The 27,037-nt window shown below is 38.0% G+C and overlaps 1 protein-coding gene across 1 annotated transcript; it reads right to left on the bottom strand.

The window, feature by feature from the left end:
- Positions 1-4,225: 4,225 nt before the first annotated feature.
- Positions 4,226-25,133, bottom strand: LOC106848395 (patched domain-containing protein 3). The gene is made up of 4 exons (XM_014868255.3): positions 23,730-25,133; positions 22,676-22,797; positions 12,099-12,244; positions 4,226-9,628 (listed from the first exon to the last, which is right to left on the bottom strand). The coding sequence occupies exons 1-4, from the start codon at positions 24,801-24,803 to the stop codon at positions 8,124-8,126; spliced, it is 2,847 nt and encodes a 948-aa protein (XP_014723741.3). The 5' UTR covers positions 24,804-25,133; the 3' UTR covers positions 4,226-8,123.
- Between the last annotated feature and the right edge of the window lie 1,904 nt (positions 25,134-27,037).

Genomic DNA, 27,037 nt, shown 5'->3' with positions numbered 1-27,037 from the left:
GAAGAGCAGTGCAATGTCCGCGCCCAGGATCAGAACCGGCGAAACCCTGGACTCCCCAAGCGGAGCACGGGAACTTAACCACTTGGCCACAGGGCCAGCCTGAGAATCAGTTTTATATTCAAGCCCAGAGAAGGTGTGCACTAGGCCATCACTCCGCGTCTGTGGCTTAAGAATGTTCCTGCTCCTTTCCTCTTCTCCTTGTGCATCCTCCAACCCCCAGCTTAGCAAGATGGAGAGGAGGATGATTTGTGATTGGGGACGCCTGGCAATTCTCAAAATGGTTTATCCTAGTAATTTTAACCACACAGTTTTTCATTCTGCCTCTCCCTCCTCTCCCTCACTCCCCTCCCTCCCCCTTTTTTGTTTGTTTTCTGGGAGGTGTGGTTTCCTCTCCAGAAATTATGAGGTGATTTATTAGAGCCACCCACTGTCATCAAGACCCTTTACCTATTAGGGCCCTCTCTCTCCTCAAATTTATGCCCAGACCCCAGAAATCGGAAGGAACAGGTGTGACTTCCTGCTTGGCTTGGGTTCAGCCTGTGCTCTGAAAACCAGAACGTCTGCTGAAACTGCTCCAACGCTGATCTCCACTTATTTTAGATGCCCAGAATACCTGTGACCTAGGTCTGGACACGCGGCTTGGATGGGCCCCTGATCCCCAGCACTACTCTTCCTTCTAGAGGAGCTCCAACTGTTCTCTTGAACCCCAGCCACTCTGATCCCTGTGCCAAGTGACGAGTGTACTGGAGCTCCTCCTGGTTGACAAGCAGGTCCAGGCCTGGCTTTCGCCTCCTCTTCTGGCTCCAGTTTCACTTCCTGTTCCAGCTGTGCTTCAGAATCCAGGCTAGGAATCGGCTCACCTTGGAATCTTCCTTGGGAGCAGCCTTAGAGGGACTAAGGCTCATTTCCGGGAAGGAAAGGCAACGTTCTCAAGCAGGGCAGCAGATTAGGAAGTGGCTACTGGGCAGGGTGCCCATCTCCACCCCACCGGACGGTTTCCTGGAGAAATTCTAGGGAAGTCTGTTTGAGGTCAGGCTGCTCGCGCCCGGGATGCTGGAGGTTTTGTTGGTGAGCACGTCGTTTTGATGAGGATTATTTTGGACTGGTTACTTTTAAAAAACTGCAGAGGGGAAGGAAGCTCTGAGGAGTGGAATTTGCTTGACCTTTCTTGGGAGACATTTATGTTTGTAAGGGAGATCTCCATCTGTAGGGGTGTCTCCCTCTCTGCACTGGGAGGAAGGGGGGATGACCTTATCTCTAGAAACTCTTAATGGGGAAGGCAAGGACTTAAGTCTGCATAGTGATCTTGCTCTTGTTTATTGTGCCTGTCTGGTAACCTCATGTAACTGACTCCCCCCACCACCAACATCCTCCGGGAAGCATAGGATGTCCTGACTTAATCCAGTCTGATTCTTACCTAAAGTTAAAGGACCACCTAATAACCAGACCCCACCTGCACTGATACCATTTTAATGACTTTTTTTTACATATTCCTTCCTTTGTCTTGTAAAGAGATAACTCACATACCTGAGCCTTAAATTTAGCCCTACTCTCAACCCATGTTTGCAGCAGCTCTTTACTGCCCATGGGTCTTGTCCCCATGCTATTCCACACTATTCTGTAAATAAAATAGCACTACTGCCAGACCTTGAGAGTCCAAGAAATCTTTCTTTCGCCTCCTTGGCTCGCTGGACCCACATCAGTTTGACTGGTAGTCCAAGTAGCCCCAAATTTGCCTGTGGCGTGCCTATCCCCTCGGAGTTCATTCAGTTACTACAAGAAACACCTCTTAAAGGCGAATGAAATGCATGCCTGTCCTCCATGACTCACAATTTATTGGGAGAGTTTGGCTCATTCACAGGCACACACACACACACACACACACAAATGGCACAGATATTACGTGTGTTGTAAGCAGCAGCTTTTAGTTTCTGGAGCTCGTCCAGTAGCACCGTCCTCAGGGAAGTCTTCTCTGAGCCTGGCACACCTAATTCAGTTATTTTTGTTCTCTAACTAAAAACGTAATATGTACATACATTCTCATAAAAAGTTAGGAGTAATTACATAAAATGAAAAGTTAAAAAACCCCACAAAAACAAAAACTCAACCCTACACCCTCCTTCTATCCCATTACTTTTCTTAAAGGAATTGTTGGGAAAAAAAAGGGGGGGTTGTTTATCCTTACAAACCGTTTCCTATGCATTTGCAGGCATATCACAATATATGCAAATATCTTTTTTTATATTATTGTATTATTAGTGTATGCAAGTTACATTTTTCACCTAGTAAGTCCAAGGATCTTAACATGTTAGTGCGTGTAAATTTATTTTAACTTTCAACTTGCTCTGTAACTTTCCAATGTATTGGTAAAACATAAATTAATTAGCCATAATCCCATTGATAGACTTGCGGTTTGTTTAGTCTTTTGCTGTTATAAATAGTGCTAAGTGAATGAATGTCTTTTATTCAGAGCACAAGAACTCTGTGAGATAACTTTTTAGAAGTGGATTTATTAGACCAAAGGATGTACCCTTTTAAGTTTCTAGAGCCACTGATAAATTAATATCCATAGAAGTTGTATCAGTTTACACTCTCATGAGTAGTGTATGAGGTTCTGAGTTGCTATAGCCTATCCTAGAATGTTTGATTTGTGCCACTGGTATCTTATTTTGGTTTTATGTTTAATTTATTGCTTAGAACTGTCATATTTCCTCTTTGTTTGAACTATCATCTTGTATCTTTTTCTGGTTTTCCTTTTGGACTGTTGGTGCTTCTTCTTGATTGAAAGGAACATTTTCCTGTGTTTGGAATCACGAGTGCCCCTGCCCACCCTCCCTTGCCACCATTTTGTTGGTTGCCATACTTATGTTTGTAGTTGAATTAACTAATGCTTTTTTAATGAGTTCTAAATTTTGTGTCATAATAGACAGACTTTTCCCTTTCTGTGATTACAGTTATCCACTTTTTTTAAACATTGAAATATTGATCTGTCTGGAATTTATTTTAGTAATGTAAGAATCAATGACATTGAGTACTTGCTGGCAAGCAAAAATTGTGCTACCTTTGCATAATATGGAATTGCGATTGAAACATGGCTGTCCAGTCAAGGACTACATTTTGTAGTTCCTTTGACTTATATGTGTGGCCAGGTGACTAATAAAACTACAGCATGTAACTGGAAGTGATGTGTGTCACCTACAGGCCAAGACCTTTAAGAAGTTCTCTGTCCCATCCGCCATCTAGACACAGGCAGCCAAGGAGCCCATTTGAATTGTGGTGTGGTAAGCTGGCAGGAACTTGGGTCCCTGAGTTACCATGGACAAGAGAGCTACTCACTGACCAGGAGGATCCACAGTGACTGTTACATGAGTGAGAAATATACTTCTGTTGTGATAAGCCACTAAAAGGTTGAGACATTTATTGAAAGGGCTAATACAACTTTACCAATGAAGAATGCAATGGAGAGATAGCTGTCCCTAACCACTCCTGTCTGAGCCCCCTTCATTTTACTCAGTGAGCACTCTGCTCACTGCCAGTGAAAGAGAAGTGTTAGTTACATAGCATTTGTAAAGGATCTTGAAGGGAGGTGGTGTATCAGTGGGTGACTTTCAGAGTTAACCACGTGTTACAGTGGGAATTCTATTCAGTGTACTTGTGTCACCCACATCACTAGGCCAGACGTGGCAGAATCTGAAAGTAAAAAGCAGTAGTCTAGCAAACCAATCCAGGCTTCTTTTAATTCAACTATTAATAATAATACTTCATTGAAAATGAGACATCCTGGACAAATTTAAATTAGGTGGTATACCAGGACAACTGTAGAAAACCAGTTAGGGCTGCGGCAGACAAGAGTTAACAACAGCATAGGAAACTTATCAGTGACCTATACTCAGCCAAATAGCTTTTGTTTGTAAGTCTGACTGTATAGCCAAAGGTTACATGTGAGGACTACATGAAGAAGGAGCAAGATGAGCTAATAAAATGCTAAAGGAAGTGAACAGCAAATATTTGGTGATTAAGCTGAGGTTGAATTAAAAAATGTTCAAGCATTACAGTATGCACTTTTTCATCTTAGCTGTCCAAAATCAGCCAGATTTTACAAATGCTTGATTTTATGAAGAACTGCTTTGAAAATCAATCTAGTGCCCTACAGCTGTACCGAACCGTTTCTGAATGAGTCCTCTATTTGTTTTTGTTGCAATTTGTTCAAAATCAGTTGTGAATCTTCAATCAAAGTGTTCAATGAGGGGAGCACCATAGAAACTTAAAGTTTTGAAGCCTTAGTAGTAAATTGGAATTATTGAAAACAAAGTTTATAAATAGAAAACATTGAAATTGTCACTACAAAAGTGAGAAAGGAAATGAATAAATCAAACAAGGAGAGCTCAGTGTACCTGATTTAATTTTGAAATTTTATAATGGTGCGTTTTAATTTTGTGAGAAGAATTTTTGATGAGCTTCCATTTGGGGGATAAATTTACATTCTATAGTGAATGGAATGAAATTCAAAAGCTCTCTTATTCTTCAACATCTCCATGTGGTTTGGCAAAACATTTAAAGCAATCAGAAATAGAGACAACTTATTTGATGAATTTTGTGTTATAAAATATTTATCTAAAAATGACAATCTCAATAAAATAAAAAAAGACAGTAATGATGAAAATATTTAGACCAAATTATTGAAACATTTCCAAACATAAAAGCATAATTAATAACCTTCACATAGCAGAATTTTCCTGAGCTTACCAGGAATCTCACTATACATAGAAAGAATATTTTTTCAATAAAATATAGGCTACAGAGAAGAGTCTATTGAAGGTGTCAACAAATTCAAATTTATTAATGATAAAATGCAAACTTAGAATATTACAATTTTATGAACCAACTGAAAATAACAAGAACATATTTGAAATTGGAGTCCTAGAAGGAGAGGGGAGAGACAATGTGGCAGAAAAACATTTCAAGAAATAAAGGCCAGAATATTTCCAAATATGATGGAAAATATCAGGCCACAGGTCCTAAAAGCTCAAAGATACCCAAGAAGGTTGATTAGAAAAAACACCCTACACAGCCATATCATAGTCAAATTGTTGAAAACCCAATAATAAAGAAAAAAATCTTCAAAGCAGCTAGAGAAAAAATCAAGCATTTTCTATAGAGAACAACAATATCACAATGAAGGCTGAATTCTAATCAAAGCATTACATCAAGAAGACAGTGCAATGACATTTTTAAAGTGCTGAAAGAAAAAAACCCTTGCAACTTGGAATTCTACATCCAGTTAAAGTATTCTTGAAAAATGAAGAGAAAATAAAGGCATCGTTTGATCCATGGTCAAAGAAGAAATCCCAAGCAAAATGGGAACTTATTTTGAAATGAATACCTATCATATAAAAATTTGTGGATACAGTTAAAACAGAAGGAAACGTATAGCATTAAAAGCTTTCTCAGAAAAGAATAAAGATTTAAAATCAATGACTTAACATATTAACCACCTTAAAAAGCTAGAAAATGAAGAGAAAATTAAACTCAAAGTAGAAAACAAGAAGGAATAGAGTAGAAACCAATGAGTCAGCAAATAGAGAAATAATAAAGAGAATCAATAAAGCCAAAAGTTGATTCTTGGAAAAATTTAATAAGATTGACAATCTCTTGATCAAGAAATAAAGGATAGAGGCCAGCCCAGTGGCAGAGCAGTTAAGCTTGCCAGTACTCCGCTTCAGTGGCCCGGGGTTCACTGGTTCGGATCCCGGGTGCAGACCTACACACTGCTTATCAAGCCACGCTGTGGCAGGCATCCCACATATAAAGTAGAGGACGATGGGCACAGATGTTAGCTCAGGGCTAATCTTCCTCCAAAAAAAAAAAAAGGAAGTAAAAGAGATATAATACAAATTACTAATTTTAAGAATTACAGAGGGGACATCACTAGAGACATTAAAATGATAAGAACATAATCAATTGGCCACTTAATGAAATGGATAAATTCCTTGTAAGACAAAACATACCAAAACTGACCCAAGAAGAAACAGAACATCTGAATGGCTTTATAGTAGTTAAAGAAAGTGAATTTGAAATAAAAAACCTTCCCAGAAAAACTCTATGCACCGAAGACTTCACTGGTGAATTCTACGAAACATTTAAGGAAAGACGATATCAAAATGATGACATCAAATGACATCAACCATACATCATATATTTCAGAAATTAAAGAGGAGGGCTATTTACCAGTTCATTTTCTGAGGGCAGCATAATCCTGATATCAAAACCTGAGAGAGACATTACAAGAAAAGGGAATTGCAGACCAATATCCTTCATGATTCCAGGAACAAACATCACTCACAAAGTATTAACAAAACAGGGACGGCGATGTATGAAAATAATAGTATGCCATGACCAAATGTGAGTCATCCTAGGAATGTTGGTATAATATTAAAAAGTTATTCAACATAAGTTGCCACATTCACAGATTAAAATAGAAAAATGACATGATAATCTTAATGGACAAAAATTATTTGACAAAATTCAATACTCATTCATGATAACACATCTCAGCACACTAGAGTAGAAAGGAGCTTCCTCAATCTGATAGAAACAGTCATGAATTACCTCCAGGTAATCATCATACTTAATGATGAAATACTGAACATGTTTCCTAGAGTTGGGAAGCAGGCTATGATGTCTGTTCTTAGTACATTTTCCCACATTTTACTGGACATTTTAAGCCAGTGCAATAAGGCAAATAAGAGACAAAGATTATAAAGGAAGAAATAAAATGGTCTTTATGTGATCTTTACATAACTGCATAGATAAAAACTACTAAAGAGCTACAAAAATCTATAAGAACTAATAAATGAACCTAACAAAGTTATACAATATAAGGTAGGTATACCAAAATCAATTGTATTCCTATGTACTAGTAAAAAAATGGAAAAGGAATTTAAAATTAATATTATTTACTATGCCATAAAAAATAAAAATACTTAGAAGTAAAATCTACCTAAATCTCTACGACATTCCTGAGAGAAATTAAAGAAGTGGAGAGATAAACCATATTCATGGATTGGAAGATTCCATATTGCTAAGATATCTATTTTCCCCAAATTGATTTGTAGATTCACCATAACCCAGTCATGATCCCAGAAGGCTTTTTTGTCAAGTTGACAAGTGATTCTAAAATTAGCATCTAAATGCAAAGAACCTAGAATGGCCAAAACAATTTGGTAAAGAAGAAAACTGGTGGACAACTTATACAACCTAACTTCAAGAATTAATATAAAGCTTTAGTAATCAAGGCATGCGGTATTGGCTTTAGTATAGACGAACACATCAACGCACAAAAATAGAACCACACATAAACTGTCGATTGAGTCTTTGACAGAGGTACCAAGTTAATCCTTGGCTGAGAGGATAGCCTTTTTCACGAATGATGCTGAGACAAATGGATAACTGTTATGAGAAGAAAATGAACCTCTATCCATACTCCTCAACAAACACAGGTCTATAGATCATAGACCCAAATTAAAATTATCAGCTTTGAGAAGAAAACATAGATGAATTTTTTTTAACCTTGGAATAGGCAAAGATTTCTTAGGATACAGAAAGTACTAACCATAAACAAACGACAAATTGGATTTCAAAACTTTAAAAACTTCAGTTCATGAAAATACACCACTAAGAAAATGCATAGAAAAGCCCCAGACTGGGAGAATAAATGACAATAAGTTTCACTTTTACATAATGATGCATATAGGAAGCACAATGAAAATAATATTACATTTATAGTATAATATATAAAATAGTTGAATTCCAGGCATAAATTTCTAATGATGAAATAAAAGGAAAAAATAACTGGAAAGTTATACCTTATACTTGATTGTATAGACTATAATAAAGATGACAACACTTCCTAATTTAGTAAAGATATTTTAATATAAGACTAATTAATTTTTCTCAGGATATTTTAAATAACATTTTTAAATGGGATTTCCAAGCCAAGAAAACATGCCTTTGTTTTTAGTTTATTCACTATTCCTAATAGTGCATTTTTATCAGATCGGATTGGGGCAATCAGGAATTCTATAATTGGTCTTTGATTTGTTAGTGGATATTCAAACAAGCCTTCAAAAAAAGGTTAAGAATACTGGAATAAAAATTAGGCCATGAGCAGCCCCAAATAACATAACGAGAAACATAATCTTAAAAAATGTTCTGAAGATGTATGCTTTAGCTGCAGCTAAAACGCACACCCCTATTACTGTTGAAATTGCACTCTGTAACACCGGGTAGCCTAGCAGATACAATGCCTCAATTGTTTTTTGGTTTACTGAGGGCTTGGAACTGGAAACAAATGCATAGGAAATGTGTGCAGAAAAATCGAAAGAAAACCCTATACAAATGACAAGATTAATCATGGATATGGAATCAAGATTGACTTTCCAGAATGCCATGAAACCTGTGACTCCCACAATCACAGAAGCAATAGCAAAAGTCACCCACAAGGAACACAGTGGATGAGGAATTAACAATAAGGAAACGATGAACATAGCTGCTGATGCAACAACGACATTTCGAACGGTGTTTTCTAATATTGCAGTATACTGATCAAAATATATGAATGCCCTGTTATACACCATTAGGGGAATTTCACACTTTTCAGCCAGGCTTCGGAACTGGAGTAACATCATCTTCTTATTGGTTGAAGAAGAAACACCTACGGTCTGAATGAAGGCCCGAGAAGAAATGATTTCATGTGATGATGAAATATTAATATCACACTTAAAAAGTGGAAAATCCGTTAAAAAACTGGAAATACTGTTTATAAAAGTATTCTTATCATTTACATCTTGTCTGTTATTTTCCATATATTTTACATATTCTCGTAACCAAAACTCTGTAAGACTTTTATCTACATAGTTATTGTTTTCAAAATCTGCCAGACATTTTTCCAATTTTTGCCTAGCATCTTTATCCCAGTAATCAAGAGCTTCAGTAACGATAACCATAACCCTGGGGCCATAATCTGAAAAATACTCCTCTTCTACATTAAAATATGGTGTGATGTATGAATCGTCACTTGCCAAATTTCGAAGGTCTAAACCTTCCTCCACTTGGAAACACCCATATATACTACTTACGATGTACAAAATGTATATAAGCACTACAAAAAACTTGGACTCAGTGGTTGTGAGAAAAGGCCCAAAATAGTCTCTAAAGAACAAATTCATTGGATGGATTTCAGCTTCATTTTCCTCTGGGAGAGACTCAAATGGGAGACAGCAGGACTTTTTTAATGAGGAACATTTTTGGTCAGGAGTTTCTGACTTTTTCAACCAGCGTAGACAGACTACTTCTCTTTTCCCATCCAGGGCCAGAAATGCTCCAAAACAGGTGATGTTATACAAATAACAAAAGAGCAGGGTTGTTCCTGTATAGATGCAAAAGTATTGTATGGACCTGAAGGAGGTCATAATGCCTGTATAGAAAGCCAGGACGTTGGTGGTGGTGGTTATTGTAATGGACACTGCCACTTTTGAATAGACATTGGACAGCCGCTGTTTTATGCTATCCACGAGGCTGGTCTTCTGCCAGGCAGAAATCATGATAAACATGTCATCGACCCCAACACCTGTTAAAAAAGGAAACAGTATCTTCATACATATTAATATCCATTAAAAATTAAACAGATCAAACCATTTTCTTTGTCCATCTCTTAAGGTCTTATTTATCTTGCCCAATCTGTGCTTTGGTGCTACTTTGATGCTTTCTCTGGTTGCTTCTGAATTCACAACAGAATTCACCATTCCTTCCTCTGTAATAACTCTGTGCTTTGTACACTATTATTTGCCCATAGCACAGTATACTCTACTCCTAGTCTTCATTTAGGGTGTTTTAATGATGAGTCAGGAAACCTGGTTGCCTGGGTGTTAGTCAAAGCAGGATTAGCAATGTATCTTTGATTCAATTAGATCACAGGAGAGACAATTTTTTCCCACAAACTACTTCACACTAATGCACAAACACACTGGGCCAACATTCTGTGGCTTAAAATATAAGCTGGACTTATCTGTTCTACAGCTAGCATCTAGCTATCAACATGGTATGATTTCAGAGGCACGGTATAGTTTATAGACATACACACACACACACACAAATGTAGTTTTCCTGCTAGTCTGTTTTTGATACTTGGAATGTTATCATTCAACTTTCACTTGCCCAGGTTAAGGCATTATTTCATTAAAATGCAAGTACTCTTGAGATCAGAACTATGTACCAAAGTAAACCTTAAGAACCTTTTACTTATTAGTGCCTACTAGGTGATTAGTTCTTTTCCACAACGACGTTTCATGACTGGTTTGGAATAAAGAGGATAGAACATTTGAGGGCTTTGAAATCATCACTGAAGACTGGGGAAGGAGGGCTATAAAGAAGAAAGGAGATTAGAAAGGACAGCATGAGCATGTTGCAAGTAAATTTCACCTCCCTCAGATTGTCTACTAGAGTTGACACTACTGTCACTCTAGTATGGACACCTTTGATTCCATGTATATCGATACAAAATCAATACTTGGAACTGAAATGCCAATCTTAAGTTCAATTTTGGGGGATCTTCTCCATGGATGACATGGGAGGGCACTGGGAATTGCAACTTTGCCTCTAATTCACACGTTCTACGGGTGTGATCAAGAGGGAAGGGTCTAGACCGAAGCTTAAGTCTACGTAATGTCATGAACCGCATCCTGACACTCCCACTGCTCAGCTTTGAGGATTTCAACAGCGCTCAGCTGGACAAAAGAGAAGAATCAGCAGTGCTAAGGACAAAGAATGAACTTATTAACATTTATTAGTTGTTTAAAAACTAATTTTATTATTTATAGAACCTTGTTCAGACACTGTCCTCACACATTTCTTCCTTGAGTTGCTGAAATCACACACACACACACACACACACTTGCATTCCTATGTATACACAGACTATACAAAATGCTTTATATTAAATCAATTATATACACTTTGTACTTATTTATGGCTGTGGGGAACACTGAGTGATTAAGCGTGACTGTGTGCTGGGAAGGTGTGCCCTGAAGAGCTAGAATAAACAAGCAGACATCCAGCATACAGCTCATCCGTTATCTCCCCCAGGAAACCCAGTATTATTTCTTCCAAGTTGCTTACTTTCTCATGCTTATTGTAAACAAATTCTGAAAGTATAGGAAAATAGAAAGAAAAAATTTAAACAACTGTAATTCCACCCTTCAGGAATAATCCCTGCTAACATTATTATGGGATATTCACCCAGAATTTCTTCTATACAAACATACACATAGAACCGTATCTGTCTCAAGTATCTTGTTTCATAACCAGCATTTTCCATTTAACATTATATATCTACCTCTTTCTAAAGACTGAATATGATTCCAAGATTTTCATATGCTATGTATGAGTTGATCCATCCTACGTTGATATGGGATTAGGTTGTTTTCAATACATTCCTATTCAAAATCACACTGAAATGAACATACTTGTTCTGCTTTTTTGAGCACTTGTCCAATTATTAGATGTGGAAATTCCTAGAAATGGAATTGGTAGGTCAGAGTATTCCCTTTTTCATTTTTAAATCTTTTGATTTGTTGCAAAATTGGACTAAAACAAGGCTGTACCCATCTACAATTCTCCCCCAGAAGAATATGAGAGTGTTCATTTGCACACAACCTTCCCCAAACCTTCAATCTTGCTAATATTTATTAATCTAATAAGAAAACAAGGTGTCTCACATTTGGTTATTTTGCATCCCTTGATTAATTGAGAGGTCAAATATTTTTTCTTATAGTTTCAGTGACTTGTATTTTGGATATTTGGGGTGTATGTGTGAACTGCCTGTTCACATCCCTTATCTGTATTTTTCCATTTGAGGTATAGATTCTTCCAACTCTAAAGGCACATGATTCAATTTGATTTTCTTTTTTCTTGACCCCTCATTTTGGATCTGTAGAGCCACCTCTAGATAGTTATTTTGCTTAATCTAACATAAGCTCCTTCCCTTAACTACCCCACATCCCACATACACAATGTGTAGCCTCATGTTTTGGTTTACTCACCTAGAATAAGAAATGGTGAATTTGCAACTATGATCACAAATGGTACCCCAATGTACAACATCAGGCCAAAGCCGCTCACCACTGCCAAGGCAGCAGAAATCACTCCAAAGGCTGCAACCCACATTTTGTTGCGGATACAGTCACACCTGTAAATTTGGAGGGAAAAATCATGGAATTTGTGGTGGTAGCTTCCATACTGAAATTCCATCAATTCATAACATTCTTGACTTGGACACCAACTCAGAAGCCTCTTGGGCAATAATTCCCATACCTGTCTGCTGGAGACCTTTAACTCCCAGGCACTATCCCAGACCAACTGGAAAAAAAAAAAGAGGGAACAGAAAAGTTGGGAATCTATACTTTTACCAAACTATCTTGGGTGACTTACACAGCTAGCCAAGCACTAAGCCACTAACTGGCATTTCAGAACCACAAAGATACATCAAAATACTGCAGATGGTTAATTCCACTCTGATCTTCAAAGGGGTGTGAACGGAATACAACAGCAAATTACAGAGAAAGGATCCATAGCCCGTTGTCTTCTTACCCAACCCCTGACTCCGACTAGCCATAAACACAACCCTAAACAACTCCTGTATTTCAAAGCTAGTCGAATCTGTATTGTGGTTAACAAAGTATGAAAGCTGCCTCCTCAAACCTTTTCAGGATTCTCCTTTACTAGTGAAGTGGGCTCTAGAAAAGTTGCTACTAATTGCAAAAAAAAATTGAAATGTAGTTTATTTTGAATAACACAACCTATGGCTGTTTCTTTGCTGGAACAACAGAAATCGAAATATATATACGGAATTTTATAGCATGGATTCAGTATTTTACCTCCCAAACAACCACAAAGTTACATTGTAAAATACTGACAACCACCTGTGGTTTTATATTTTACTCATTTGTTAACTGCCCCAAAACAAATGACTGACACCTGCCTCTAGATGTTTTTGGCAGGAGAGAGAAACTAGGTTTGGACGGAAGACTAGGAGAGTCAACTACGGAAATGGAGCCACTGATTCCAAAGCATCAAAAACATGATTCAAGACCCTCTTCAGGAAAGATCACACAAAATGAGCTAAACTTCCTTCTTATTAAAAAAATTTCTACACCATGGCTCTATTTCACTTTTTCTCAACCTGCTGGTGCTGTGAGTTAAATTCAGGGCCCCAAATCAACACACACACACACAAATTCCAGAGCAAAAGTAAATTGCTTTGTTACAACAAATTTTGATTATAATGAATACTTTCTTAAAACAACAATATTGGTCTACAGGAGTTTAAGAAAGTAACAAAGAAGAACTTTAAAATCAGAAAGATTAATGCACATAAAAGTTACATAAGACGTGTTTATTCCCAATCCCTCTTTCAAGTTTCTGGATTTCTTGGTGTAAATTTTTCAGAGGATGGGGGACTGAAGTATATTATTAGCTCTAGTGACTTTACTTGGAATAGTTGCTGTGTCGATTTTCTCTGAGTGACCTTTATTTTAATGATCAATAGACAATAGAAGGAAAGCTCTGAAAGTGGAACACTGTAGGAGTTTGGGGAATACACCTGCAGATATTCCAGTCCCCAAGAAGGACCTTGGCTTAAGTAGGCTATCAGAATGACCTAGGGGAGTCTTGGAACCTCAGATCTCCTGGAACCCACTCTGCAGCTCCCGATTCTATAGGTTTGTAGTGAAGCTGCAGAGCCTACGTGTCTAAAAATTTCCTCATATGATTCCAATGCTCAGGCAGAGTTGGGCGTCACTGGCAGCAAAATGGCCAATTTTCTGAATTTTCTATTCATTTAGCAGGGAAGGGCTAATTAGACGTTGTTATACTGAGACATGCTTGGTGAGGGATCCATATCTTCCTTGAAAGGATTGACATCTATTGTAAGTAATGAATAGTTTACAGTGCATTTGAGAAGGGAAAGATTTTCCAGATTTTATCAGAAACTGGTCTAATATTTGATGTAAGTTTTATCAGTTCCCAAATGTCAGACAATTCTGAAATAGTCTAAGAAACTCCATATACCACTACTGGCCATAGGATGAAGTTCAATTTGGAGCATAAACTTTTGAAAGAGTCTTACTATTTTCAGTGACTCCACTGCAAGACAATAAATATGGAATCCCAAAATATGTTCAAATAAGAGCTCTGTATGAGGTAAAGGCATGCAAGCAAGGAATAATCTTCATATATAAGCGTGTGAGACAGGCAGGATGGGGATGTCTTAGGGACTGTCCAGGAGGCCTCACCTAGAACAGAGATAAGAGATTCTCAGTGATAACAGAGAAGTAGAAGTGAGCAATGTCCAAGGAACTCACGAAAGTGCTCACAGGAGAATCAGTTTTATATTGAAGCCCAGAAAAGGCATGTATTAGACCATCAGTCAGCATCCGTGGCTGAAGAATTTTCCTGCTTCCTTTCCTCTTCTCCTTGTGCATCCTCCAACCCAGGAACCAGCTTAGCAAGATGGAGAGTAGGAGGAGAAGTGATGGAAGAGGGCTGGCAAGTCCTTTGTTCTCCATTAACGGCTATCCCATGTAGCACCCCCCAGTTAAGAAATGCGGGGAAAACCTTAGTTTCGAATCAAGTTACAACTTTTGTGTATTACATGAACATGGACATTTTAATTCTGACTGGAAGACTTTGTCTTACCTAAGAATGACCACAAAAGTCACAGGGTCTGCCCGAGTTTTCATGGGGCAGAGGAAGAACTTGCTCTACCTACAATGCTTCAAGGGAACAAAGGAAGCCAAAATAAAGTTGCTTTATGTTTATACTTCATGAGTCTTGTGTGTTCAATATGTTGGTTACATAAGCATAAAAATAGTCTTCAAAGACAAATATAAACCATCTTCTAATTGCCTTCCAAACAAGATTTTCTGCTTTATTGTCCACAACTATTTGTAAAGATAAGCAAGAATTGATATAAATTTGTATCTTCAGAACCAACTATTTAGTAGGAAAGTTTTTTCAAACCATCTGTTGGTATCTTGTAGATTCTATACTAATTTAAAAAACGTCTTTATCCTACTAACTTTAACAAGACTGAATTTTCTTTTCTTTCTTCTCTCCTCCCTCCCTTCTTTCCTTTTTTCCTTCCTTCCTGTGTTTTCTAAAAAGTGTGGTCTTCCTTTCCAGAATAACAAAGTTATGAGATAGTTTATTAACTCTAAAGAGGTACCCACTGTGGTCAAGTCTCTTTACGTACTGGGGCCTCATCTTTCTTCCACCTTAAATTTAGAGAGTTAACTTTTATCATTTGTTCCCAAATCTACCTACAGATGAGAATCAACTACAGAAATTTTTGAAATATAGATTCTCAGATTTAACCCCTGGATATTCGATTCAGTAGGGTAGGGCCTCAGAATATGTGGTTTCAGGGCTCTCTTTTTGACTCTGATGTGAGAATCACTGGAATAATATAATCTATAGGGTTCCTTCTACATCTAAGTTCTATTGTTTGCTGCTGTTTTTCAGATTTTAGCTTTCTGATCACAAGATCTCAAACTAACCCTAATTCCTAGGTAACGTTTTTTAAATGCTTAGCAAGGTCAACTCCACAACAGAACAATGGAGAAGCCCAAGTCAATTTAAATTAGAGCCTAATTTTTTATATACTTAAAAGTACTAGTTCAAATTTATAATAGAAATAAAGACTTATATCTTAGTTCTATCAGCATATCTGTCTCCAAATGGGACAATTAATCATAATTGGTACAATATGTAAGGTAGAAAGCCTATGCCAAATCAAACAAAACTAGCCACAATTTCTTGTTCCTATACCATTTGATTGCATACTCCTGCCAATGGGCAAAATTTTTAAAAAGTCATCAGCTTTAAAAAATAAGAGTTTAGTGCTGAACATCAGCAAAACATAGAGTAGAAAAACCTAAACTTTTATCCCCACAAGGAAACAGAAAAACAAGAAGAAATTGTCAGAACCAAGTCTGTGAACTCTGGAAAACAGCCAAAAGTTTAAAGCAACCAAGCCAGTGCTGAATCAAAAAAAAAAAAAAAAGAAATAAAGAAAAGGGCACCTCAAAACAGTAAGCTTTATATCAATTTGACAAGCCCTACCTCATCCCTCTCTTGCGTGGTAGAGGTCTTAAAGTGGCAGTGACCATAAAGTGGCAGGTGTGTTAAAGTGGCCACAGTCTTAAAGTGGCAATAGTCTTAAAGCAGCAGCCATCTTAAACAGGCAACAGCCTGTGTTACTGGTGTGGGACTATATCTCTGTTTTTGGAGGAAGCAGAGCACCACCTTTCACAAAATAATCTATATGTCTGTTCTAACCTGTCTGGGGGCTACCTGAAAGAATGATGCAAGACACTCCTTGGTTTTGTCTCACTCAAAGCTGGAAAGCTGGAAACACCTCAAGCTGAATTAACAACCCTCACACACGTAGGGCAAAAGATTACAACCCAAACCTACAAAAGGTTGCCTAAGGCAAAATTGGGGAGCATTTCTCTGGGAATTTAGGATATGTATACTGGAGAATTAGACAGTCACCCAGGGCAAGACGCATGCTCAGAAAAGACCTGAGAAGACCCTAAGCTTTCTCCTAGTGCCAATTCCCAGGCACAGTGTAAGCCTGGCTAAGTTTTGAAGGAGGGTCCCAGCACAGAATCATTTTGCAAAAACTGGGAGAGGTCCTGCCATCCAAGGAAATCTCTGTGAAAACATTGGCTAAACACAAGCTAAGGGACAGAGACTTCAGCAACCATATAAACAGGGAATACAGTCCTGGAAATAATAATTTAGGGAAGTCACTAATAAAATGGACTACTACAGTTTTAAACAAACAAACGAAAAAACTCAGGAAACCCTGCAGAAAGGGGGAATCTGATTTTCAGTTACTATATTATAATAGTCAAACGTCCAGTTATCAACAACAAAAACAAAAATCACAAGGTATACAAAAAAACACGAGAGTATGGCTAAGGAAAGGAACAAGATAAATCGACAGAAATCACCCTTGAGGAAAGCCAGAGATAGGGCCTATTAGACAAAGAGTATAAAACACTGTCTTACATATGCCCAAAGAGCTAAAGGAGAGCTCTGACAAGGAAGTAAGGCAAACAAAATAAATAAATGATAATATAAATAGCAAAATTTTTAAAAGGGACCAAATAGAAATTCCAGAGCTGAAAAGCACAAAAATTGAAATGAAAAAAGAAAAGAAACACTAGAGGTATTCAACAGCACATTTAGCAGGCAGAAGAAAGAATCAGCAAACTTGAAGCCAGGACAATTTAAATTATTGAGTCTGACTGGCAGAAAGAAAAAAAATGAAGAAAAATGAAAAGAACCTGAGAGATCTGTGGGACACCAGTAAACAGACCAATATACACATTATGGGAGTCTCAGAAGAAAAAGAGAGAGAAAAAGGGGCAGGAAGAATATTTGAAAAAACAATAGCTAAAAACTTCCCAAATTTAACAGAAGACATGAAGCTACAAACCCAAGAAGCTTAACGAAGTCCAAGGAGGATAAACTCAAAAAGACCCACACTGAGACACATTATAATCAAACTGCTGAAAGAGAAAGAGAAAGAAAGCGTCTTGGGAGCCACAAGACAGAAGCAACTCACCACAAACAAGGGATCCTTAATAACTGTAAAGGCTTTTTTCTCATCAGAAACCATGGAAGCCAAGGGACAGTGAAATGATAAAGTGTTAAAAGAGAAAACAAACCCATCAAGTGAAAATTCTGTATCCAGAAAAACTTTCCCTCAGAAATGAAAGAGAAATTAAGACATTCCCAGACAAACAAGAGCTAAAGGAATTTGTTACCACTAGATCTGCCCTATAATAAATGCTAAAGGGAATACTTTGGGCTGAATTGAGAGAAGAATAAAAAGTAACTCTAAGTCATATGAAGAAACACAGATTTTCAGTAAAGGTAAAAATATGGGCAAATATAAAAGTGAGTATTATTGCATTTTTGGTTGGTAACTCTACATTTTATTTCCTACAGAACTTAAGAGACACATACATAAAAATAATTATAAATCTATGTTATAGGGCATTCAGTGCATAAAAATGTAATTTGTGACAACAACATAAGCAGGGGAGGACAGAGATGTATAGAAGCAGCATATTTATAGGTTGTTGAAGTTGTTAGTATCAATTTAATACAGATTGTTTTCAATTTAGGATGTTACATGAATCTCCATGGTAACCACCAAAAAAAATCTTTAAAAATCATCACAAAAGGAAATGAGAAGAATCAAAACAGCTCGCTAGAAAAATAGAAACTAAACATAAAAGAAGGCACAATGGATGAAATGAGAGACAAAAATCTATAAGATATACAGAATACAAATAGCAAAACAGCAGAAGTAAGTCTTTCCTTGTCAATAATTATTTTAAGTGTAAATGGATCAAACTCCCCAATCAAAAGGCAGAGACTGGCAGAATAGATAAAACAGCATGATTCAACTATACGCTATCTAAAAGAGACTCACTTTAGGTACAAAGACACAAATAGGCTGAAAGTTAAAGGATGGAAAAGATATTCCACACAAATAGTAACAAAAAGAGAGCAGGGGTGGCTATACTGATATCAGACAAAATAGATTTTATTTCAAAAACTGTTAAAAAAGACAAATTGATAAAAGGTCAATTCATCAAGAAGATACATCAACCATAAACATATACATAGCCCACAACAGAGACCCAAAATACATGAAACAAATATTGACAGAATTGTAGAGAGAAATAGATAGCTTTACAATAATAGAAAATTGAAAACACCATTTTCAATAATTGATAAAAAATCTAGGCAGATAATCTATAAGGAAATAGAGAAAATGAACAGCACTGTAAACCAATTAGACCCCACAGAGATAGAAAGAACACTCAACCCAAACAACAGCAGAATATACATTATTTTCAAGTGCACATGGAACATTCGCTGTGATAGACCATATGTTAGGTCACAAAACAAGTCTGAAAATTTAAAAAGACTGAAATTACACAAAGTATCTTTTCAACCAATGATGGGATGAAGCTACAAATCAATGATAGAGGAAGAATTAGAAAATTCACAAATATATGGAAATTAAACACCATACTGTTAAACAACCAATGGGTCAAAGAAGAAATCACAATGGAAATTAGAAAATACTTAGTGACAAATGAAAACAAACACACAACATACCATAATTTATGGGATGGAGTGACACTAGTGCTCAGAGGTAAATTTACAGCTACATCAAAAAATAAAAAAGATCTCAAATCACTTTGTGGAACTAGAAAGAGAGCTAACACAAAGTTAACAAAAGGAAGGAAATAATAAAGATTAGAACAGAGATAAATAAAATTGAGAATAGAAAAACAATACAAAAAACAAAACCAAAAGTTGCTTATTTAAAAAGATCAACAAAATTGACAAACCTTTATCTAGAGTGACAAAGAAAAAAACAAGCCAATACAAATAACTAAATCAGATACAAAAGTACAGAAATAGAAAGGATTATAAGAGAATGCTATAAACAACTCATGCCAACAAATTGGATAACATAGATGAAACGCACAAATTCCTAGAAACACACCAATGACCTAAACTGACTCAAGATGAAATAGAAAATCTCAAGAGACACGTAACAAGTAAAAAGATTGAATCAGTAATCAAAAACCTCCCAACAAAGAAAAGTCCAGGACCAAATGGTTTCATTGGTGAATTTTACCAAACATGTAAAGAAGAATTAACACCAATTCTTCTTAAACCCTTTCAAAAAATTGAAAAGGAGGAAACACTACCTACCTTATTCTATGAAGCCAGCATTCCACTGATACCAATGCCAGGCAAAGACATCACAAGAAAACTACAGATAAATATCTCCTAAGAATATAGATGCAAAGTCCTCAATAAAATTCTAGCAAATCCGATTCAATAAGACATTAAAAGGATTATACACCACAACAAAGTGGGATTTATCCCAGGAACGCAAGAGTGGTTCAACATGGGAAAACCAATCAATGTAATACACCACACTACTAGAACATAGGATGAAAACCACATGATCATATCAATAGATGCAGAAAAGGCATTTGACAAAACCTAACACCCTTTCATGATAAAAAACACTCAAAAACAAGGAATAGAAAGGAACTTCCTAAAAAACGATAACGGCATTTATTAAAAACTGCACAGCTAACATCATACTCAATAGTGAAAGACTGAAAGCTTTCCCCCCAAGATCAGGAACAAGATAAAGAGGTTTACTTTTACCAAAGATATTCAACTTTGTACTGGAGATGCTAGCCAGAGCAATTAGACAAGAAACAGAAATAGAAGGAATCCAAATTGGAAAGGAAGAAGTGTAACTATCCCTTTTCACAGGTTACATGATCTCATATATGAAAATTCCAAAGAATCTACAAAAAAACCCCCTAGAGTTAATAAACAAATTCAGCAAAGCTGCAGGATGCAAGATCAACACACAAAAATTAGTTGTGTTTCTATTCATGTGAAATGAACAATCCCAAAAGGACATTAAGAAAGCAATTCCACATAAATAGTGTGTAAAAGAATAAGACACTTAAGAACAAATTTAATCAAGGAGATAAAAGACTTGTACACTGAAAACTAAAAAACACTGGTGAAAGAAAGTAAAGAAGACCTAAATTGATGGAAAGACATCCTTAGTTTACGGAAAGGGAGACTTAATATTGTTAGTATATCAATCTCACCTAAAGCAATCTACAGATTCAACACAATCTCTACCAAAATTTCAATGGCCTTTTTTTTCAGAAGTGGAAAAGTCAACCCCCAAATTCATATGGAACTGCAAGAAGCCCTGGACATCCAAAGTGATCTTGAAGAAGAAAAAGTTGGAGAACTGAGATTTCCAGATTTCAAAACTTATAACAAAGCTAGAGTAATCAAAACAGTATGGTACTGGCATATTGATAGATACATAGACCAAAGAAATAGAATTGAGAGTCCAGAAATAAACCCATACATCTACAGCCAATTGATTTTTGACAAGGATGCCAAGTCCAATCAACTGGAAAAGAATGATCTCTTCAACAAATAGTACCTGGACAACTGGATTTCCACACGTACAAGAATGAAGTTGGACCCCTACTTGACACCATGTACAAAAATAAACTAAAAATTGATCACCAACTTAAATATAAGAGGTTAAACCATAAAACTCTTGGAAGGAAACATAGTGTAAATGTTCATGACCTTAGATTTGTTAATGGATTCTTAGATACAACACCAAAAGCACAAGGAGCAAAACAAAAAATAAACTGGATTACATCAAAATTAAAAACTTTTGTGCACTGAAAGACATTATCAAGATAGTGAAGAGATAATCTACAGAGTGAGAGAAAATATTTGCAAATCATACATCTTATAGGAGTTTAGTATCTAACATCTGTAAAGCACTCATCAACAACCAAAAGACAAACAAACCAATTAAAGAATGGGCAAAGGACTTGAATAGACATTTCTCCAAAGAAGATATACACACAAAAAGCCAATAAACACATGAAAAGATAGTTAAATCACTAGTAATTAGGGAAACGTAAATCAAAACCACAATGAGATACCACTTTGCAACTACTAAGATGGCTATAATCAATAAAACAGAAAGTAACATGTGTTGGTGATGATGTGGAGAAATTGGATCCCTTTTACACTGCTGATGGGCTGTAAAATGGAGCAGCCTCTGTGGAAAACAGTTTGCTGGTTCTTCAAAAAGCTAAACATAGAGGGGCTGGCCCCGTGGCCGAGTGGTTAAGTTCGCGCGCTCCGCTGCAGGCGGCCCAGTGTTTCGTTAGTTCGAATCCTGGGCGCGGACATGGCACTGCTCATCAGACCACGCTGAGGCAGCGTCCCACATGCCACAACTAGAAGAACCCACAATGAAGAATACACAACTATGTACCGGGGGGGCTTTGGGGAGAAAAAGGAAAAAAAATAAAATCTTAAAAAAAAAAAAAAGCTAAACATAGAATTATCATACAACCCACCAATTCCACTCCTAAGTATATACTGAAAACAAGGACTCAAACAGATATCTGTACACCAATGTTCATCATAGCATTATTCACAATAGCCAAAAGGTAGAAACATTCCAAGTGTCCATCAACAGATAAGCAGATAAACAAAATGTGGTATATCCATACAACGGAATATTATTTGGCCTTAAAAAGGAACAATGTTCTGATACAGCTACAACATGGATGAAACTTAAAACATGCTGGGTGAAATAAGCCGGTCACAAAAGGGCAAACATTCTATGATTCCACTTACATGAAATCTCTAGAACAGGAAAATTCATAGAGACAGAAAGTAGATTAAAGGTTAAAACCAGGACTCGGGGAGGCAATGGGGAATTAGTGCTTAATGGTTACAGAGTGACCCCATCTGTTTGGGGTGACAGAAAATATTTGGAAACAAGACAGCTGCGATGGTTACACAACAGCGTGAATGTAAGTAACGCCATTGATTGTACACTTAAAAACGGTTAAAATGGCATATTTTGTTATATATATTTTACCACTATAAAATACTTTTTAAAAAGTAAGAGTTTAAGAAACTAATAAAAGTGTTTTACCTGTAGCATGATATGACTGCAAATAATATGATTAGAAGGTATGCCAAGTGAAACAAAGGGATCACTGTCATAGAAGTTGCCTCAAATTCCAGTTGTCTAGAAAGTGACGTAAAGTAGACCACCTGCCACAAAAACACACTCAGGTAAATAACTTTTAGTTCCAATATTCGTGTGTGAGTTACAAACACTATCGAAACACTATAGCTTATTGATTGAAACATGTTAAAATTCAAAGATCAAAATATGTGCATTATGATTTTAGAATAAAGAAGATAGAGATTTCCATCTTCCCACAAATCTACGGCATGCTTTCCAAAGTTTCTTTCAAAAATCCAAAGTTTAAAACTGAATATACAAAATCTGTATTTTATATAAAACTGTGAACTCATTAATGGCTGTAGAAATTGTGCCTCTTTCTAAATTTTTATTAGGTTATCTTTTACTATTTTAATTGCATAAATATCATTTCAGAAAGGCCTGAAAAGGCTTTTTCCAGTAGGATGTCTCACTTTCACCAGGCTTATTCAGAAGTATTAGTAGATTTGCTGGTCCAACAATTACTAACAGCTAACATGTGCCCAGCGCTACGCAATAACTTAGTTGAAAAATGCTGAGCTATTTAGCTTTTTCAACACCACCATGCAACTTTTGCTTAAAAGTTTGTTTTTTGATTCCAATGAACTCCAAGCAAGTTTTAGGGGGCTCCCAGAAACAGCAAAGACTTTAGCTAAAAGAAAGAAAAAGTAATCTGACTAGAAAACCAAACCCCAAAACTAAACCAGAAGAACAACGTCTGCACTGAACAGACCGACTTTGAGGATGTAGGATTTGTGTCTTCCACCAGAATGTTACCAAGGATTTAAGATTTGTGGCATCCTTCCACGTGTTCGTTCAAGAAAGCTGGATTAAGTACCAAATACAGTGCAGCACACCCAGCTTCAAGACAGGGACTCCATCAAAGTCAGGGAGCGCTATGGCGATGGAACTCGGACCAAGTCTTTACTTATCCCTCCCACTTTCTCCCGGCCACCCTGTAAATCCCAGCGCCAGGTACCTGAATCTTCTTCAAGGCCAGACTCTTTTGCATTTTGCTAAATTCGTTCAGGAAATGGATCAGCCACAACTTGCTATGCTCGTTGTCCTCTCTGACCTCGGTCTCCAGGAAATACAGCAGCCGCATGGCTTTGGCCTCCAGGAGGAACTGGTTCGTTCCTATCTTCTCGCCTAAGACGACTCCGCCAAGGAGGTTGGCCAGGTAGAGGGGTTGGCCGGCTTGGGTGGAGATGGGAAAGGTGATGTTTTTCAGGTTGAGGTTATTGTTCGCCTGCCAGACGGCCAGAAGCGGGTTGGAGGGCACGCAGCGGCCCTGGTCCATAGCGCACACCTCATCGTAGTGGATCTCGGTTCCGTTTTCTTGTGTCACATACAAAGCCCGCACCGCCTCGTCCAATTTACTAATTTCTGATAAGGTTTCTTGTTCCAGCAGCGAGGCAGTGTTGGAGACCACTAGAACGGACGCGAAATTGACGTCGATGCTCTTTCTGGAGGCGGAGAAACGGTAAGAGTCGTTGATGGTGAAATGTGCTTGCACGAAGCGCCGCTCGGCTTTGGCCGGGCTCCCGATCGGGGTGTACTGCTCCTCGAGGTCTTCTTCTTCGTCCTTGGGCAGGTACACGAAGCCAGTGCCGAGGGCGGCCGTCAGCACCATCGGCGCCAGCAGGAAGATCCAGGGGTGCGAGCCCACCATCCATCCCAGCCATGCGAAGGCGCGGGAGAGCGGCGCCTCCAGGCAGTCAGTGTGGCAGCGGGACCTCTCGGGCAACTGATTTCCCGACTGTGACTCGGACAGAGGGGGATCCCCCCTCGCCGACGACGGGCGTGGCTGTGACTCCTGCTCCGACGCCGCTGGTGGCTCTGAGCTCTGCCCTGAAGCCCAGCCAAGCTCGGGTTTCTGTCCCTGACTTGACTCCAAAAGCCGCTCCGACTCCGGCCCTGTCCCCGGATCCCACTGGCTCCGAGGGTCTGGCCCAGGCCCCGCCTCCGGCTCCCTCTTCTCAGACGCTGACTCTGCCTCCTGCTTCCCCTCTGGCTCCGCCTCTGGCGCAACCTTAGAGGAACTAAGGCTCATTTCCGGGAAGGAAAGGCAACGTTCTCAAGCAGGGCCGCAGATTAGGAAGTGGCTACTGGGCAGGGCGCCCATCTCCGCCCCACCCGACGGTTTCCTGGAGAAATTCTAAGGAAGTCTGTTTGAGGTCAGGCTGCTCGCGCCCCGGATGCTGGAGGCTTCGTTGACGAGCACGTGGTTTGACCCGTAGCTCCAACCAGCCCCAAATTTCTCTGTGGCGTGCCTATCCCCTTGGAGTTAAGTTACTACGAGAAATAACTCTTAAAGACGAAGAAAATGCATGCCTGTCCTCCACGACTCAGTATTGGGAGAATTTGGCTCGTTCACAGTGACACACACACACAAATGGCACAGATGTTACATGTGTTGTAAGTAGCAGCTTTTCGTTTGGGGGCTCGTCCAGTAACACTGTTCTCAGGGAAGTCTTCTCTGAGCCTGGTACACCTAATTCAGTTATTTTTGTTCTCTAACTACAAACGTAATATGTTCATACATTCTCCTTGTAAAAAGATAGGAGTAATTATATAAAATGAAAAGTGAAAAAAAACCCAACGTAAAACTCAACCCTAAACCTTCCTTCTATCCCACTCCTCTTCTTAAAGGAATTGTTTTTTTCTTTGTTTAAAAGAAAAAAGTGTTTGTTCTTACAAACCCTTTCCTATGCATTTACAGGCATATCACAATATATGCAAATATATCTTTTTTATAAATATTATTGTATTAGTGTATCAAAGTTACATTTTTCACCTAATACATCCAAGGATCATAACATGTGAGTGCATATAAATTTATCTTATTTGACCTGCTCTATAATTTTCCAATGTATGGGTGAAACATTAATTAGCTGTAATACCATTGATAGATCTGTGGGTTGTTGAGAGTCTCTTGGTGTTGTAAACAGTACTAAGTGAATGAATGTCCTCAATTCAGAGCACAAGAACTCTATCTGCAAGATAAGTTTTTAGAAGTGGATTTACTAGGCCAAAGGATGTGCTCTTTTAAATTTCTAGAGGTACTGATAAATTCATGTCTGTAGAAGTTGGTTCATTTATACCCTGTTAAGTAGCATATGAGGCTCTGGTTTGCCACAGCCTATCCCTGAATGTCAGGAAACTGGTTTGTGCCTGCCACTGATCTTTTATTTTGGTTTTATTTTTAATTTATTACTTAGAATCATCATATTTTCTCTCTGGGCGAACAGTCATCTTACATCTTTCAGGATGTTGGGATTTTCTTCTTGCTTTATAGGAACCATTCGTATATTAAGGAAATGATTACTTTTTCCTGTGCTTTGAGCACCTCCCCTCACCATTTTGCTGGTTGCCATGGCTTATGCTTATAGTTGAATTAACTGATGCTTTTCTTTTATGAGTTCTGGATTTTGTGTCGCAATAGACAGACTTTTCTCTTTCAGTTATTATACTTATCTACTTGTTAAAACATTTAAATACTGATCAGTCTGGAATTTAGTGTAATGTAAGAGGTTCAGAATCAATGACATTGAGTGCTTGCTGTCAACCAAAATTGTGCTTTTCCATAATATGCAATTTCAACTGAAACATGACTGTCTAGTCAAGGACTACATTTTCTAGTCCCTTTGACTTACACATGAGGCCATGTGACCAATAATCAACTACAGAATGTAAGTGAAAGTGATGTGTGTCACCTACAGGCCAAGACCTTTAAGAAGTTCTCTGTCCCATCCGCCATCTAGACACAGGCAGCCGAGGAGCCCATTTGAATTGTGGTGTGGTAAGTTGGCAGGAACTTGGGTCCCTGAGTCACCATGGACAAGAGAGCTACTCACTGACCAGGAGGATCCACAGTGACCGTTACGTGAGTGAGAAATATACTTCTGTTGTGATAAGCCACTAAAAGGTTGAGACATTTATTGAAGTGGCTAATACGGCTTTACCAATGAAGAATGCAATGGAGAGATAGCTGTCCCTAACCACTCCTGTCTGAGCCCCCTTCATTTTACTCAGTGAGCACTCTGCCCACTGCCAGTGAAAGAGAAGTGTAAGTTACGTAGCATTTGTAAGGGATCTGGAAGGGAGGTGGTGTATCAGTGGGTGACTTTCAGAGTTAACCACGTGTCACAGTGGGAATTCTATTCAGTGTACTTGTGTCACCCACATCACTAGGCCAGACGTGGCAGAATCTGAAAGTAAAAAACAGTAGTCTAGCAAACCAATCCAGGCTTCTTTTAATTCAACTATTAATAATAATACTTCATT

This window comes from Equus asinus, chromosome 29 (genome assembly GCF_041296235.1).
Source record: "Equus asinus isolate D_3611 breed Donkey chromosome 29, EquAss-T2T_v2, whole genome shotgun sequence".
In the NCBI taxonomy this organism is placed as follows: domain Eukaryota; kingdom Metazoa; phylum Chordata; class Mammalia; order Perissodactyla; family Equidae; genus Equus; species Equus asinus.
The sequence above is the reverse complement of the archived record's forward strand: the minus strand, read 5'-3'. Positions and strand labels throughout refer to the sequence as shown.